At 41.5% G+C, this 14,523-nt stretch overlaps 1 protein-coding gene across 1 annotated transcript in view; it reads left to right on the forward strand.

Annotated features, from left to right (window-relative positions):
- Nucleotides 1-14,523, forward strand: part of cdh23 (cadherin-related 23) — a 701,272-nt gene that overhangs the window by 186,188 nt on the left and 500,561 nt on the right. The window contains exon 8 of the mRNA XM_078530938.1: nt 5,638-5,716. Coding sequence (XP_078387064.1) covers nt 5,638-5,716 — 79 coding nt within the window. The remainder of the gene's footprint in view (nt 1-5,637; nt 5,717-14,523) is intronic.

The following is a 14,523-nucleotide window of genomic DNA, read 5'->3' on the forward strand; positions in this document are numbered from 1 at the left end:
TCACTAGTTTTCAATAGTGTTTCCCTTTCTTCCCTGTCCCCACTGGAATAAAGAGCAAACAGAGGGTATGAGCTCACGAGACACCAGTGCCTGATGCGAGAAGTTGAGCTTGTTTTTGAGACAAACAGATTGTTACATTTTGCCTTTTCTCCAACTAAGAAGGTGCAAATTCCCTACTTCACCTGAAATGTTCCATTTTGGCCAAGAATTGATGAACTCGTCATGTGTGTGACAGGTTGATGGGACTGAGAAATAGCCAGAGCAATCTAGCTTTCTCTGGGTCACTGAAAACACTGTTCAATTCTTGATATTGAAAGGCTTGTTGCGTTTGTTACTTTGGTGAAGAGGGAGTTGTCCAGAAGGAACAGCAGTATTTTGCTTTAAACCCTGTTTTGATTTGCCCAGCCTCCATCTGTTTTCTCGTTTTGAATTGTTGAATCAGCATTAAAAAAAAAATCGGAGTCGAGCTTCAATTAAAAGTTGAGCAAGAGAACAGCAAAAAGCTCACTGTGCCCTTTGACATTTCGAAACGCATTGCCTGACTGTTTGGATTACTTATGCTGAAGTATTTATGGTTCAGTAATTAAAATATGATTGTGCTATTTGACATTTTCTGCATGAGTGAATATAGGTTGTATTTTATTTTGCCTTTCCTATAAAAAGTTTGGGGAGTTAATCAGTAACACTGACTTTCTATAAAAAATAATTAACGTCTTTTGTAATCAATTTAAAATGAGTTCATATTTCTTGCGCTCTGTTTTAGAACACTTGCATCCGCTGCCAACTAAGAGGAATGTCATGGTATGGCACATAATTCCTATCAGCAAGGAAACAAATGAGTTTTCTCTCTAGGGTTTCCTCTGAAACCTGTTGAGAATCTTTTGAAGGAAGTTGACGACCATCTGCATATATTGCACTGAGCTTTGGGACCAATTGCAGATTATGCTCCAAGTCACAATGTACCCAGGTTGCAGGTCTGCATAGCTAGACGGGCTGCAATGAGAATTCTCATTTCAATTTCAAATCTTGGGTTGTGTGGGCTCCAAATAATCTGTGCAACAACTTTGTTTCACTTTTATGCAACCTGAAAACTTCAGCACTTGACAAAATTGAATGCTCTTCCAAATAACCAAGGGGAAGCGGGATGCTTCCCAGTGCCACAGACTAGCAAGGATATCATTCCCATCCTTTCCATTCTTTTCCTGCTTCAGAATAACAGGAATTAATTGCGTTGTTCTTTCCACTTCCCAAAATAAGCTGCCCTTTGATGTAACTGGTTCACTCCTTGTGCGATGTAATTGGCTTATATTACATGTAATTCTTCCTTTTTATCCCCGTTTGTTAAGATGGTGATTAGCATTTGTGTTCAGTTCACTAACTGTAGATCCTATAGCTTGTGTTGCTGTTTGGTCATAGTTGAAGTGGTTGATGGTGGTAGTTGCCATCAGTTACTGCTGGTGGTTGTTGGTAACAATTACTAGTGATGATTATTGGTGTAATTAATGGGGATGGTTGGTAATAGTTATTAATAGTGGGTGGTGACAGTGGTAACTAGTAGTGGGCAGTGGTAGTTGTTAGAGGTGGTTAGTGATAGCTTTTGGAATTGCAGTGGTTACTTGTGAGTGGTGATGGTTATGGTTTCAGGAGTTGGTGATAGATATTGACAGTGGCATTGGTGGGAGGTATTAATAGTTACTGGTAGCGGGTGAGGATAATTACTGACAGTTGGTTATACTGGTAGTTAGTGGTGGTTACCAGTAGTGTCTGGTGGTAATGGTTATTGGTAATGGTTACTGATGGTGGTGGTTGTTGAGGAGGAATCAGTTTTGCATTAAAAAAACAATTGTCTTATTGCTTTGATCAAAGAAGAACAGAAAATGGTGGAAACACTCAGCAGGTCAGGCAGCAACTGTCGAAAGAGAAAGAGTTTTTTTAAAAAAGTATCTACAATAATTAGCTTTATAACAGGGGGTTTAGTCAAATTTCGGGTTTCCTTTTTGTTTAATACTTGTTTCTGCACAATGTTTACTGCGGCTGAATCCAGGGCAATACAAAATTTAAGGTTCTTTGTGCCCGTGGTTTTTTATATTGACAGGTTGGCCTTTGAACAGTGGGGGTTGACTGTATGTTGAACATGTCAATCGAGGGGTATCAGCTGTGGCTTTTAACTATTAATTCGGAAAGTTTTACATGTGCAATACAGTTTACTCCTAACTGGATCATGCAATTCAAATTACCTGATCATGTGATTTTTTTCAAAAAGCGTTAGTTCCCACTTTGCCACATTATTTGCAACAGTACCACCGGGCATCTACTTAGTGCATTTAATATTGTAAGATGTCCCAAGGCACACAGGAGCCTTTGCAAATGAAATTTGGCAGTGGGTCACCTAAGGAGATGTCAAGGCAGGAGATGCCCAAGAGGTTGGTCAGGGAGGGAATGCGGAATGTGTTAAAGGGGGAGAGAGAGGCAGAGGGGTTTAGGGAGGGAATTACAGAGCAGAAGGCAGGACTGCTAATGTTGAAACAATGAAAATAAAGGATGTGCAAGAGGCCAGAATTGGAAGAGCGCAGAGATCTTGGAGGGTTGTAGGGCTAGAGGAGAGATAGGAGTGATCTGAAAAACAAGGTTGTGAATTTTGAAATTTGATTTCTTAGGGCAGGATTTTCTCGTAGGCGAGTGGGGGTTGGGGCCTGCTCGCCGACACATAAAATGACGCGTGGTGACGTCGGCAGAACTCCCAGCGTCACCACGCCCCATTAAAATTTTCCTGTAGGCGGTGGGCGCAGCAAAATCAGCTGTGTGCCCGCCGACCTGTCAATGGCCAATTGAGGCCATTGACAGAGTCATTTAGCTCATTAATGGACCTGCCCGTCCAACCTAAGGGTTGGCGGACAGGCCAGGAGCCCCGGCGGGAATTAGAAAAAGCATCAAACCTCATCCACCGGCAGGATGAGGTTTCATGTTGATTTTTAAAAATTTTATTAAAGTTTTTGTAAAAGTTATGGACATGTCCCAACTCATGTGACAGTGTCACCTAAGGGGACATGTCAGGAATTGTTTTTCTATTCTTACTATTTGTGACAGAACAGCTGATCTCCCTGAGGCAGCACTTAGCCTCAGGGAGATGAGTGCGCTCTTTCGTCCACTTGCGTGAAAGAGCGCACGCTTGATTTAGGGATTTACCCCCTGCCCGCACAGGGAGTGCATAGTGCTCCTGATCGGAGGCGCGCCTGTGTGCGCCCGCAATTCAACTTCGCCCCCGACAGGGGTGGGGGTGGGGGGGGGGGGGGGGGGGTGATAATCCTGCCCTTAATAATTGGATAATTCATAAAACATTTTTAGTGCAAAACGTTGTTTACCAATTATCAAGAGAAGCCTAAATGTGGAAATAGATTATACTAAATTATAAAAACCACAATTTTGTTTAATAAATGGAAGACCTTTTTCTCCCGCTTGTGTTTGGTGGCAAGGACATCGTAATCGAGCTGCTTCCAGCTTTTGTTTGTGCTTTAAGATGTTCTTATTTTAAGGATGCTGTTATATTGCTATTTATGTATCTAAGAGGTTTTGTATGCAATGTGGCTTGGTTCTTTGGTTGCCACCTGACCCCTGAGGACTAGAAAAGTCAAACAGTGCGAGATCCCACTGGGCTGAGTTTTGCACCATCTGCAGTATAACTCCAGTCTAATGAAAATCCACGCTTCAAAGAAAAATTTTGTGACAAAAATCTAGTTCATGGTTTATGTCAATATTTCAGAGGTAATTTTTACTTCTGGGAAGATTAAAGTTTAACTGTAGAAAATGGGATAAATGCAACTAAAGCAGCTTGAAGACTATTGCACTTAAAAGGTTGGGGGGCCATGTCGGCTTAAGGGGCTAACAGCTCGAAAGGTAAGATCCTAAAACAGCAGGTGGGCTTACTTAGCGGAAGGCACGGGGCGGAATATTGCGCTGGTCGGGCGGGTGCACGCTCAACCTGAACAAGCGTAAAATGACGCGCGATGATGTTGGGCGGGCGAGCGTTCCAACGTCATCGCGCACACGCATGATATTTCGGTCAGTGGGTGTGCGTGTGGGAGTGGGAACCATGCTGCCATTAATTAAGCGGCGTATCAAGGCCCTTAAGAACCCAATTGACCGGTATTTTTTGTTGCCCATCCAACTGTTCGGTTGGCGGGTGGGCGTAAAAGCCCAGGCGGCCTTTGCATTTTTGGCGAAACTCCATCCATGGGTGGGATGAGGTTTTGACCAGTGATTTAAAAAAAACAAATTTTCAACTTTTAGCACTCATATTTTAACATGTTCCTGCTCATGTGAGAGTCACATGAGGGGACGTTTTCATTATTTAAAAAATTTTGTTCTTATTGTTAAAAATCTTCAGCCCCCTGAGGCAGCTCCTGTGCCTCAAGGAGCTTCTACTCCATGCACCCGCCTGCACGCGTGAACTTCCGCACTCGTACTCCTCCCACACCCACTCCGGCAGCGCTGGGACTGTTTTCCTTGGAGAAAAGAAGGCTGAGAGGAGACTTGATAGAGATATTCAAGATCCTGAGGGGCACGGACAGGGTAAATAGTGAGAAACTGTTCCACTCAAGACAGCATCAAGATAATTGGCAGAAGGAGCAAAGGTGATGTGAGGAAATTTTTTTTCACCCAGAAGGTGGCTGGAGTCTGGAACGAGCGTCCTGAGTGGGTGGTGGAGGCAGGTTTGATCGAGGTATTCAAAAGGGATTGCTATTTGAAAAGAGAGATCGTGCGAGGTTACGGGGATAAGGCAGGGGAGAGGGACTAGGTAGAATGCTCTTTCAGAGAGCCAGTTCATGCTTGATGGGCCGAATGGCCCCCTTCTGCACTGTACAGATTCTGTGATTCAGTACTACAGGCGTGGTCTGATGAGGGCTTTGTATAGTTGTAACTTTACTTGCACCCTTTTTATTCTGCTCTTTTTTTTAGATGTAAAGGTCAGCATTCCATTAGCCTCTTTGATTACTTTTCTAGACCTGTTCGTAACATTTTAATGATCTGTGTAGCTGGACCCCAGCTCTCTTTGGAACTCCACTATTTCCAGATTTTTCACCATTTAGAAAATACCCTGCTCTTTTCTTTGGATCCAGAGTACAAGGACTCAGATTTAATCATTCGCTGCAGTCTTGCCCGTTAACTTAAATGTATTAACATCTGAGTGAGAAGATAATGGGCTCAAGGAAACATGAGCGCAAAATCTAGGCTGATGCTCCCAATGCACCACTCCCTCATTGACTGCAGCCACTGAGGGAATGCTGCACTGTCAGAGGTGCCGTCCTTCAGTTAAGATGCGGTCCCAGCTGCTACTGGAGTGTGTGCAAAAGCTCCCACGGCCCTATTTTGAAAGGAGCAGGAAAATTCTCCCCGGTGCCCTGGGCAATATTTATCTCTCGAGCAACGTCACTAAAAGGGGCGTGTTATCACGCTGCTCTTTGTGGGAGCTTGCTATGCTTGAATCGGCTGACACATTCCAACAGTGACTATACTTCAAGAAGAAAAGGGCTTCATTGTCTGCAGAGTGCTTTGGGATATCCAGCGGTTGTGAAAAATGACATGCAAGTTCACTCTTTTTCCTCCCTTTAATATTCGGTGTTCACCATTATTTTGCAGGGTAAGACCGTGCGGATTATTACAGCACTAGATCAGGACAGAGGGAGGCCGCGAGGCATTGGTTACACTATTGTTTCGGGTAAGAGAGTTCGCCTTGCATTTTCCTTTTTCAAGTCGTGCAATATGCTTGCTGTTTAAAAAGGACAAGAAAACTCAATTTTGAATATGTAATGAAACCAATTTGAAATCATGTATAACAAATCTGAAAAGTAAGGAGTGAGTAATAGACACTGCTCCATGATATTATCACTAGAGATGTTAACATCTTGTTAGCGGTGCGTGTCGCTATTTCTAAGTGGAAATGTCTTACAAAACATTAATAAAGCCTGATAGCTGTGAGAGGAATCCTGTGGATTTTTATTTTAATTGTCTACTTCTGTGTACAGCCTTGAAGCTGTACAGCATGATTTCAGCCTGCAAAGAAATTCCTTTGGTTCGTTATTTTATCAGGAATATCACGCTCTGGAAAATAAGGAGTAATGGGATTTCAGACAGAATTTTACAGCATTTGTGCAATGGTATCTCACAATGTAGTTTCCAAGATTTTACCTGAAATCAGGGCTGTGGACTTCTGAGGGTAATTCTTTTAGTGAATGTTCTAAGGACAGCTTCCGTAGGCAGTATGTTCCATTGTCAATTGGGAACCCGGATGTTCAGGCTTGTTTCTGACGGGGGAAGAGGCGAGATCGAGCTAAGGATTTTCTTGAGCAAAGACTGAACTATAGTTCAGACCAACGGTTTGTTGTTCAAATACGGCTGTGCCAAAAGTGGAATGTTTTGTCTGTAGCTGATTGGTTCCCTGCCTGTATAGTATTTCAAGGTGAAAACACACACCCAGGGTTTCTGTAACTGCTTGCTGCGATTTTTTTTTTTGAATGAGTATTGACACCACTCTCAGTGCATTGGAAGTGGGGGGAGGACTTATGACGGGTCACACGACAAGCTCTCTATTTGCAAAGGGTCTCTATAAAATACAGCAAACAGAATTCGTGACCTAAACTACAACAAAGCCTGCTGATATAGGCAGGATTATTATTCCATAAAAATGCAGTAAATGGATGTTATGGTCAGGTACAATAGCAAGTGGTTATGTTACTGGACTGATAATGCAGTGGCTTTGCACTAATGATCCAGAGACATGAGTTCAGATCCCACCATAGCATCTGGGGAATCTCAGTGCAGTAAATAAACATGGTATTAAAAACTTAGTATTCGTAATGGTGACCATGAAACTACTGGATTGTCGGTAAACACCCATCTGGTTCACTGTTGTCCTTTCGGGAGAGAAATGCGCTATCGATCTTGCTTTTTGACTCTTAGCTGCCTTCTGATTAGCCTTAGCAAGTCATTCAGTTGTCGCGAGAGCCATTAGGGATGGACAAAATGCTGGCATTGTCGGGGACGCTCACACCCTGTGGACGAACACATTGAAACAAAGGTTAGCTGCATAATACCAATTATGTGCACAAAACCAATTCTGTTTGCTTACAGCAAACAGTGAGGTCTCCATGTGTGATTGACAGGGAAATGATCCAATTATCTCCGTAATTAGATGGAATTGTGTAATGGGCGGGAAATTTTCAGACTCTCATCCATTCGAATGACTAAGAGGATGCCTGTTCAGGGAATTCAGCTCAATAGTTTGTCGGTTTAACTGCTTGATGACGAGTTCAGAGGCTGCTGTTATTTTAATTCGCTGGGGAACTGAGTTTTCCTGCTTATCACTGCGGATGACAATTTGTCAAGAAACCTATTTAGTAGTTTGGTCCCTTGAGGAATGGCTGATATTAATCATCATCTGAGGAGACTGGGGCACGTAGTGGAAATCCTACCTGCAATACAAAACACAACAGATGAGTTTATTGCTTGCCCTGGGCACACTAACCCAGATTGCTTTAATCACAGGGTCTCATTCAGTTCATAAAAAGTGCGGTCTTGCCCATGGGGGCTGAATTTTATGTCAGGCACGACTTATCAAGTTGTGTTACAAGAAACCACTTGTTTTCCATGTGGTACCGTTGTAATAGATTATTGCTTGCATAGGTTTTGGGCCTGTGAGAGATTATATGCAATCTTCAGTCTAAACTGTTATTGTCCTTTATGTTGTTTTTCTGGGGCTTTGTTTATTTTGAAAGACTTGTGTTGAGTAAGTAATTGGGTTATGGTGGAGGTTAGTGACTGTTATTCTTAACTTAATCTTCCCTTTTAAAAAGCGTGGGTGTGAACTTTAGTTTGCAGCCACTTAATGAAATTAGAAAATGCGCAAGAAATATGTCCCAAGAGATGTGAAGATGCAAACCGGAATGTCCTCAGCTTTGTAGCCTTCAGGTTCAATTTGATGCACTCTTCAATAGTGATAATTTCTTGAACAAAAAGCTGATTATTAAGAGAGCCCTAACTATAAAACTATAAATTTAGTATTTTGACGAGTTTATGTAATCTACAGTACAAGAGCAAATTGGCCTTTATACTTGGAAATATTTTCTGAAAAGATTAGAAAGGTGTTTTCCAGGGTTTGAATAAATGTTGCACCTTTTCACCCGTCTTCCTTTTGTTAAGAAGTATTGTAAGCTTTGTCCACTGATGCCCTGTACGTTCTTGAAGAACTTGAGGCCTTTGGAATCTCCAGAGTGTAAAAAGCACTTGCAGAATATTCTGCTTCTCACACCATAACAATCACATTTATTGAAGTAACAGTGATATTTCTTAAGCTAAACCCTAGCATTACCTCTCCTCCTCACAGCGGAACCTCAACTGTACCAAGCACATCTTCTATTGTAAAGGAGCAGATGTGTGTCTGTGCACACGGCGAGTCAGAAGGTGAGGATGATAGATTGTGACAAGAGAAAATGAGCGTAGTAAGTTTGACACATGCAGGGGTGTGTTATAGGCACAACTTTTAACATATTATAGATATCCAAAAGTCTTTCCTCAAAGCATGCCCATCATTCTCTAAGACATCACTTAAGAAATGAAGAAATAGGATCAGGAGTGAACCACATGGCTCCCCAGGCCTCCTGTACTATCCATAAAGAGCTTCTACCTTTAGCACCATATTCCTATATTCCTTGGTGCCCAAAGATCTATCGCTGTCAGCCTTGAATATAATCAATATCTGAGAATCCACAACACTCCTGGGTAGAGAATTCCAGAGATTCACAACCCTCTGAGTGAAGACATTTCTTCTCGTCTCAGTGCTAAATGGCTGCGCCTTATTCTGAGACTATGGTCCCTAGTTCTACATTCTCCTGTGGGACTGTGAGCATACCTGCACCACATGGACTGCAGCGGTTCAAGTTGGCAACTCACCACCACCACCACCACCTCAAGGGCAATTAAGGATGGGCAATAAATGCCCAGCCAATGAAAGAATAAAAAAATTCTCCGGCCTGGGGAAACAGCCTCTCAGCATCTGCCCTATAAAGGTTGTTAAGCATTTTATTTCAATGATATCATCTTTCAGTCTTCTAAACTCCGGAGAATCCAGGCCCATTTTACTCAATCTCGACTCCGGATCGTCATCTCATCCCATGACCCAATTTAGAATCAATGTCAAAATATCAAACTGGTGCATACGTTCAAAAGAATCTTTGAAACGTGGAAAGGAAACCGTTCACTTCGCCGCGGGTTCTTCCATTTGGAATGTGAAACTCGAGCAGCTTCGTTACCAACATTCCGGACCAGTTCCTCCCGGGGACTTTGTGAACAATGTCTGTAAAGGAACGGTTCATGTAAAATAACATCTGAACGTTTCCACAATATTCCAAACGACATCCAAGTAAGACCAGGAATTATTCACTAATATCTAACTATTTGTATTTTATCACAACAGGAATGCTACAATTCGTGTTACAATTGTTACAGTTCTGTTTCGTTGTAGTAGTTTGTCAATGTTATGTTCAGTTAAATAAATATAGTGTTGAATGATTTGCTTTCTTTATCTTCAGTAAGATTGTTTTGAATATATTACCAAGTGTGACACTTTCAAATATGTTGCCTGGGACATGAGAGATATGCTGTAGATGCAAGATTCTTATGTATCTATATTCCTAAAATGAATAATAGACGATAGGCTCAGGATCACCGAGTGAAGGAAAAACAGATTTGCATTTATAAAGCACCTTGCCTGACCACAGAACGCTCCAAAGAGTTTTACAATCAATGAAATACTCTTTGAAGTGTAAGAAATGTGGCAGCCATTTGTTCACAAGAAGCTCCCACAAACATCGATCTGATTATGACCAGATAATCTACTTAAATGATGTTGGTTGAGGGACAAATGTGAAATTCCTGATTTTTCGAAATACCTCGGCATATGTTATTCAAAGGCAAGTACGCGGCAGTGATGGACAATTAAGAACCAATGTACTCGCCTATTTAACTTGTGCATCTCATTCCATGAACCCGAGCTTTAATCAGAGTAATAGACATTCCCTCAGCAAATCAGATTGATATTTGAAACACTTGAAGCCAATGATTGATCTCCATTCACAAAAGTGGCAAAGGATTTGGGTTTGATCATAAACCACTCATTGAAAGTGTTCAATCAATGAGAAGCTGCTCTTAACACCACTATTCAAGTACTTGGATGAACCTTGAGTACCTCTGAATATAAATTGAAACTGGTTATTTTAACCCAGTGTATCTTATGAGCGAGGTCACATGTGAAATATTGTTTGTAATTCTGAGCCTGTGCCATCTGAAGAATATGAATGTATGGGAGAATATTGAGATGAATGAAGTCTTTAAAGTTATAAAATGTGACGTGGAGAACTGAACCAGTTTTCATTGGAGAAGGAGGGATGATGATCTAGGTTCCTTTAATGTTAATAGAAATGAATGATGCAGATATAAAGACTTTTTAGCCTGAGTTGTGACTATAGAGCTGGAGGACAAGAAAATAAAGTTTATCGAAAGCTGTAAGGCAGATTAGATAATGAGGGGAATTGTTGGTTTCCTCCTTTCCACAGGCCCATTAGTGTGTAACATACAACACGACAGAAAACAGCTGTATAACAACAGTAGGGGTACTGCTAGCTCAGTTGGCTGGAGGACTAGTCTGTGGTTCAATCTAACGCCAGCAGTATGGATTAAGTTCCTGTTCTGGCTGGAGTAGACTTGGAACCTGCCTCCTTGCCCTACCCCCGAGAATGGGAGACAACAGCAAACCACCACTGCCAAAAAACTGCCAAGGAAATGGCTCAGAATGAGTGTCGACCAATTATGAGCCAAGGAGCTGCCTTCAGACAGAGCCATGTATGAATGAATGATAAACAGAATAAACGTCTGATTGAGAATAGTGATTGAACGCCTGTTAAGAGCAATAGTTATAGGTGATTGAACACCCTAAGGACCAGTGTGGTTTCTTGTTGCTAATTCCATGGAATAAAAGGTGAGTTATGTAGGTTAGTGAGATGACCTTTTCAGGACAGGGATAAATGTTGAAGGTTTATTTCTGTGGAAGTTTTTTTTCTTGTGGCTAATGACCTTTCTCAGTTGATTAAAGAGGTTGGGCAAAGACCCCTGATAGGTCAAATAGTCTCTGGAAGAATGGGATTGATTAGCCAAATGGCCTTTTCTCAGTTGGCGTCATCCTGTAAAGCAATGAGTGATGAAGTAACACAAGCTTTGGTCCAGGTAATTACACAATCTGCATGTTTGACCGCTTCATGTGAGTCACTGTAGTTTTGCTCACTGCTTTTTCACACTTGGGTCTCGAAGGAAAATCCAGTTCAGATTGATGTGTTTGTGATTCAATGACAACTGATGTTTCTTCTAATTTGTATCTAGCATTTTCTTAACAAGAACATACCTAACAATTTGTACTGTGCACTTTGCTCCATTTGAAGCACGATGATGTGGTGAATGCTAGTGTGTTTTACCCTGTACATTCTCATAAATTTTATAAACTCTTCTGAACAAAACTGAGGTCCATTGTTGGACACAATTTCCTCTGGGAACCCATAAGCAGCAAACAAACTATGCAAAATATCTGGACTTGCAGTTCGATTCATCAGAAACCCCTTAACCCCACTTCGAATGGCTATCTATCACAATGAATAGCTAAAACAAAAAATAAAAAATACCTGGAAAAACTCAGCAGGTCTGGCAGCATCGGTGGAGAAGAGTACAGTTGACGTTTCAAGTCCTCATGACCCTTCAACAGAACTAAGTAAAAATAGGAGAGGGGTGAAATATAAGCTGGTTTAGTAGGGGGGGGGGGTGGTGCGGGGAGAGAAATGGGGGGGTTGGTTGTTGGGACAAGCAAGCAGTGATAGGAGGAGATAACCCAAAGATGTCACAGACAAAAGAACAAAGAGGTGTTGAAGGTGGTGATATTATCTGAAAGAATGTGCTAATTAAGAATGGATAGCAGGATAAGCAAGGTACAGATAGCTCTAGTGGGGGTGGGGTGAAATAAGGCTAAAAGGGCATAAAAGGTATAGATAAACGATCGGTGGAATACATTAAAAATAATGGAAATAGGTGGGAAAAGAAAAATCTATATAAATTATAGGAAAAAACAACAAGGAGGAGGGGGAAGAAACGGAAAGGGGGTGGGGATGGAGTAGGGAGTTTAAGATCTAAAATTGTTGGACTCAGTATTCAGTCCGGAAGGCTGTAAAGTGCCTATTCGGAAGATGAATAGCTATCTATCACAATGAATAGCTGCTGCCCTTCAAATTCTGCAACATCTAAGTGCAGCCTCTGCCGCACTTTAACTGGCCAATTCTATAGTTGCAAAGGTACCAATGGTGGCTTCTTTTCTGCTGCTTAATATGCTCTACACTGTTTCTTCTATGTCCCTATCTAGCCCTGTCCATCAAAGAGGGCGTCTCACTAGACTCTTTATTCAGCTCATCTCTAAGTGTTGATGATGGCGATGACATAGCAACTACACCTTTCAGGAATTGCAACTCTGGCTCTCCACGCAACACAACTTTTATCAACTGACAACTCATTCTTACACGTTAAAAACTGGCTTGATTTCTAAATCCAGCATCTGTGTTGGCCACCCATTTATGATATAGCCGTACACCCTTGTTAATACAGCTTCCCTGTGAATTGTTCTACCAATGTCACCTGCTCTGACCAGCAACTCATGTATGTGTGAAAAGAAAATTACATCTTCTCTGTTGGGCTCTGCCTCTGATGAAAGTGGCAATCTAGACATCACATTGGCATTACAATGATCTTTGATCGTCTGTATTTAATGTTGTACTGATATGCAGACACAATCAAAGCTCATCTCTGCTTTCGGGTTGCAGCTAGAGTGGGTACTGGAGACTTTGGTCTCAAAGTAGCTGTCAGTGGCTCATGATCAGCTTTGATGTTGAAATAATTCATTTTATTATTATCCATATGGAAATTTGTTTCTGGTATGTTGCTTATTTTGTTACAGTAATATAAGTGAATAATAACAATAAAAGAAAATTATCCTATCACAGAGATGCAACTTTAATTATAATCTGTGTTAAAAACTATTCCATTGCATTAAAATGCGACAGTGAGTCCAACCCTGAGTACATATCCTCATCAGCACATCAAACTCCTGTTAAACGTTCTCATAGAGTAGGGCACAAACTAGCTCAGGAACTGATTTGTCCTGCACTTGTTCCCTGAACGCATCTAACAGTAATAATGAGACAAGGGATGATTGTCATTGTTCATGACACTCTTCCCTTTTATCAAAATTCTTCGAGAGTAGATTTCATCAAGAGAGATCTGCTCATCAAATACCCTTTCTGCCTGGTTCATTAACCTCTGTACTGCTTTTCTAAAACAACTGTACCAGATGAGACACTATGACCGTACAAGTGTATAGGAAATCATCTTACCCCAAAAATCAAAGACAATGCTTCATGTTCTATGTGGACATTATATCGCTCATTGGCACCGAAGGTGTGTGAGACAACTGCAGTCGATCTCTCCTCACCATTATCCAACAGATGAGAGATCCATATGGAGAGGCATCACGTGCTAGCTTAATCTTTTTGGACACATTATAATATGCAAGCGTTGTACCATCTACCAGTTTGCTTTTGCACAACTGGAGTGCCTTATCCCTTGTCCAATTCCATGGGATAGTCTTCCTCAAGAGTTCATTCAGTAGATGCAATAAGGTTGCCAAATTTTGTTTGAATTTACTGAAGTAATTCACTAAACCCAAAAAAGATCTGAGCTCAGAAATATTCTGAGGGCGTGACACGTTTCTTATTGCTTGAACCTTATTCTTGGTAGGATGGAACCCATCTTTGTCTACCCTGTGACCCAAATACGCTACAGAGTTTTGAAACATTTCACATTTGTGTGCCTTTGCCCAAACTCCATGCCTACAAACTTTGATCACCCTATTCAGCCTGTCATCATGAGTCTGCCTATTTGAAGCTAGATTAAGTATGTCATCCAAATAGCACACTACTCTCTAAATTCCTTAGGACATTTGGTACAAAATTCCAGGGGCTGAAGAAACACTAAATGGCAGCCTATGAAACTCAAATAGACCCGTGTGTATATTAATAGTCAAATATGACTGGACTCATCGTCTAACTCGAGTTGCAGATAGGCATTTGTCAGATCTAACTTTGAAAATGTCTGGCCTCCTGACAACATTGTGAACAGATCCTCCACTTTTGGTAAAGTACCGGGTGGATTACATTCCAGTACCTGATTTACAGTTACCTTATAATCCCCACATATTCCTACTCTACCATCTGACTTTGGTACTACCACTATGGGAGTGGTCCAATTACTCTATTCTACTTTAGAGATAGTGTTCTCAGTCTGAAGGTTTTTCAGTTCTTGTTCTTTCTCCGTTGAGCATTGGGTACTGGATGAGACCTGCATTAAACTGGTCTTGCGTTCCTCTGGGCCCATTACATTGGC

This window comes from Cetorhinus maximus, chromosome 27, assembly GCF_964194155.1.
Source record: "Cetorhinus maximus chromosome 27, sCetMax3.hap1.1, whole genome shotgun sequence".
Taxonomy (NCBI): domain Eukaryota; kingdom Metazoa; phylum Chordata; class Chondrichthyes; order Lamniformes; family Cetorhinidae; genus Cetorhinus; species Cetorhinus maximus.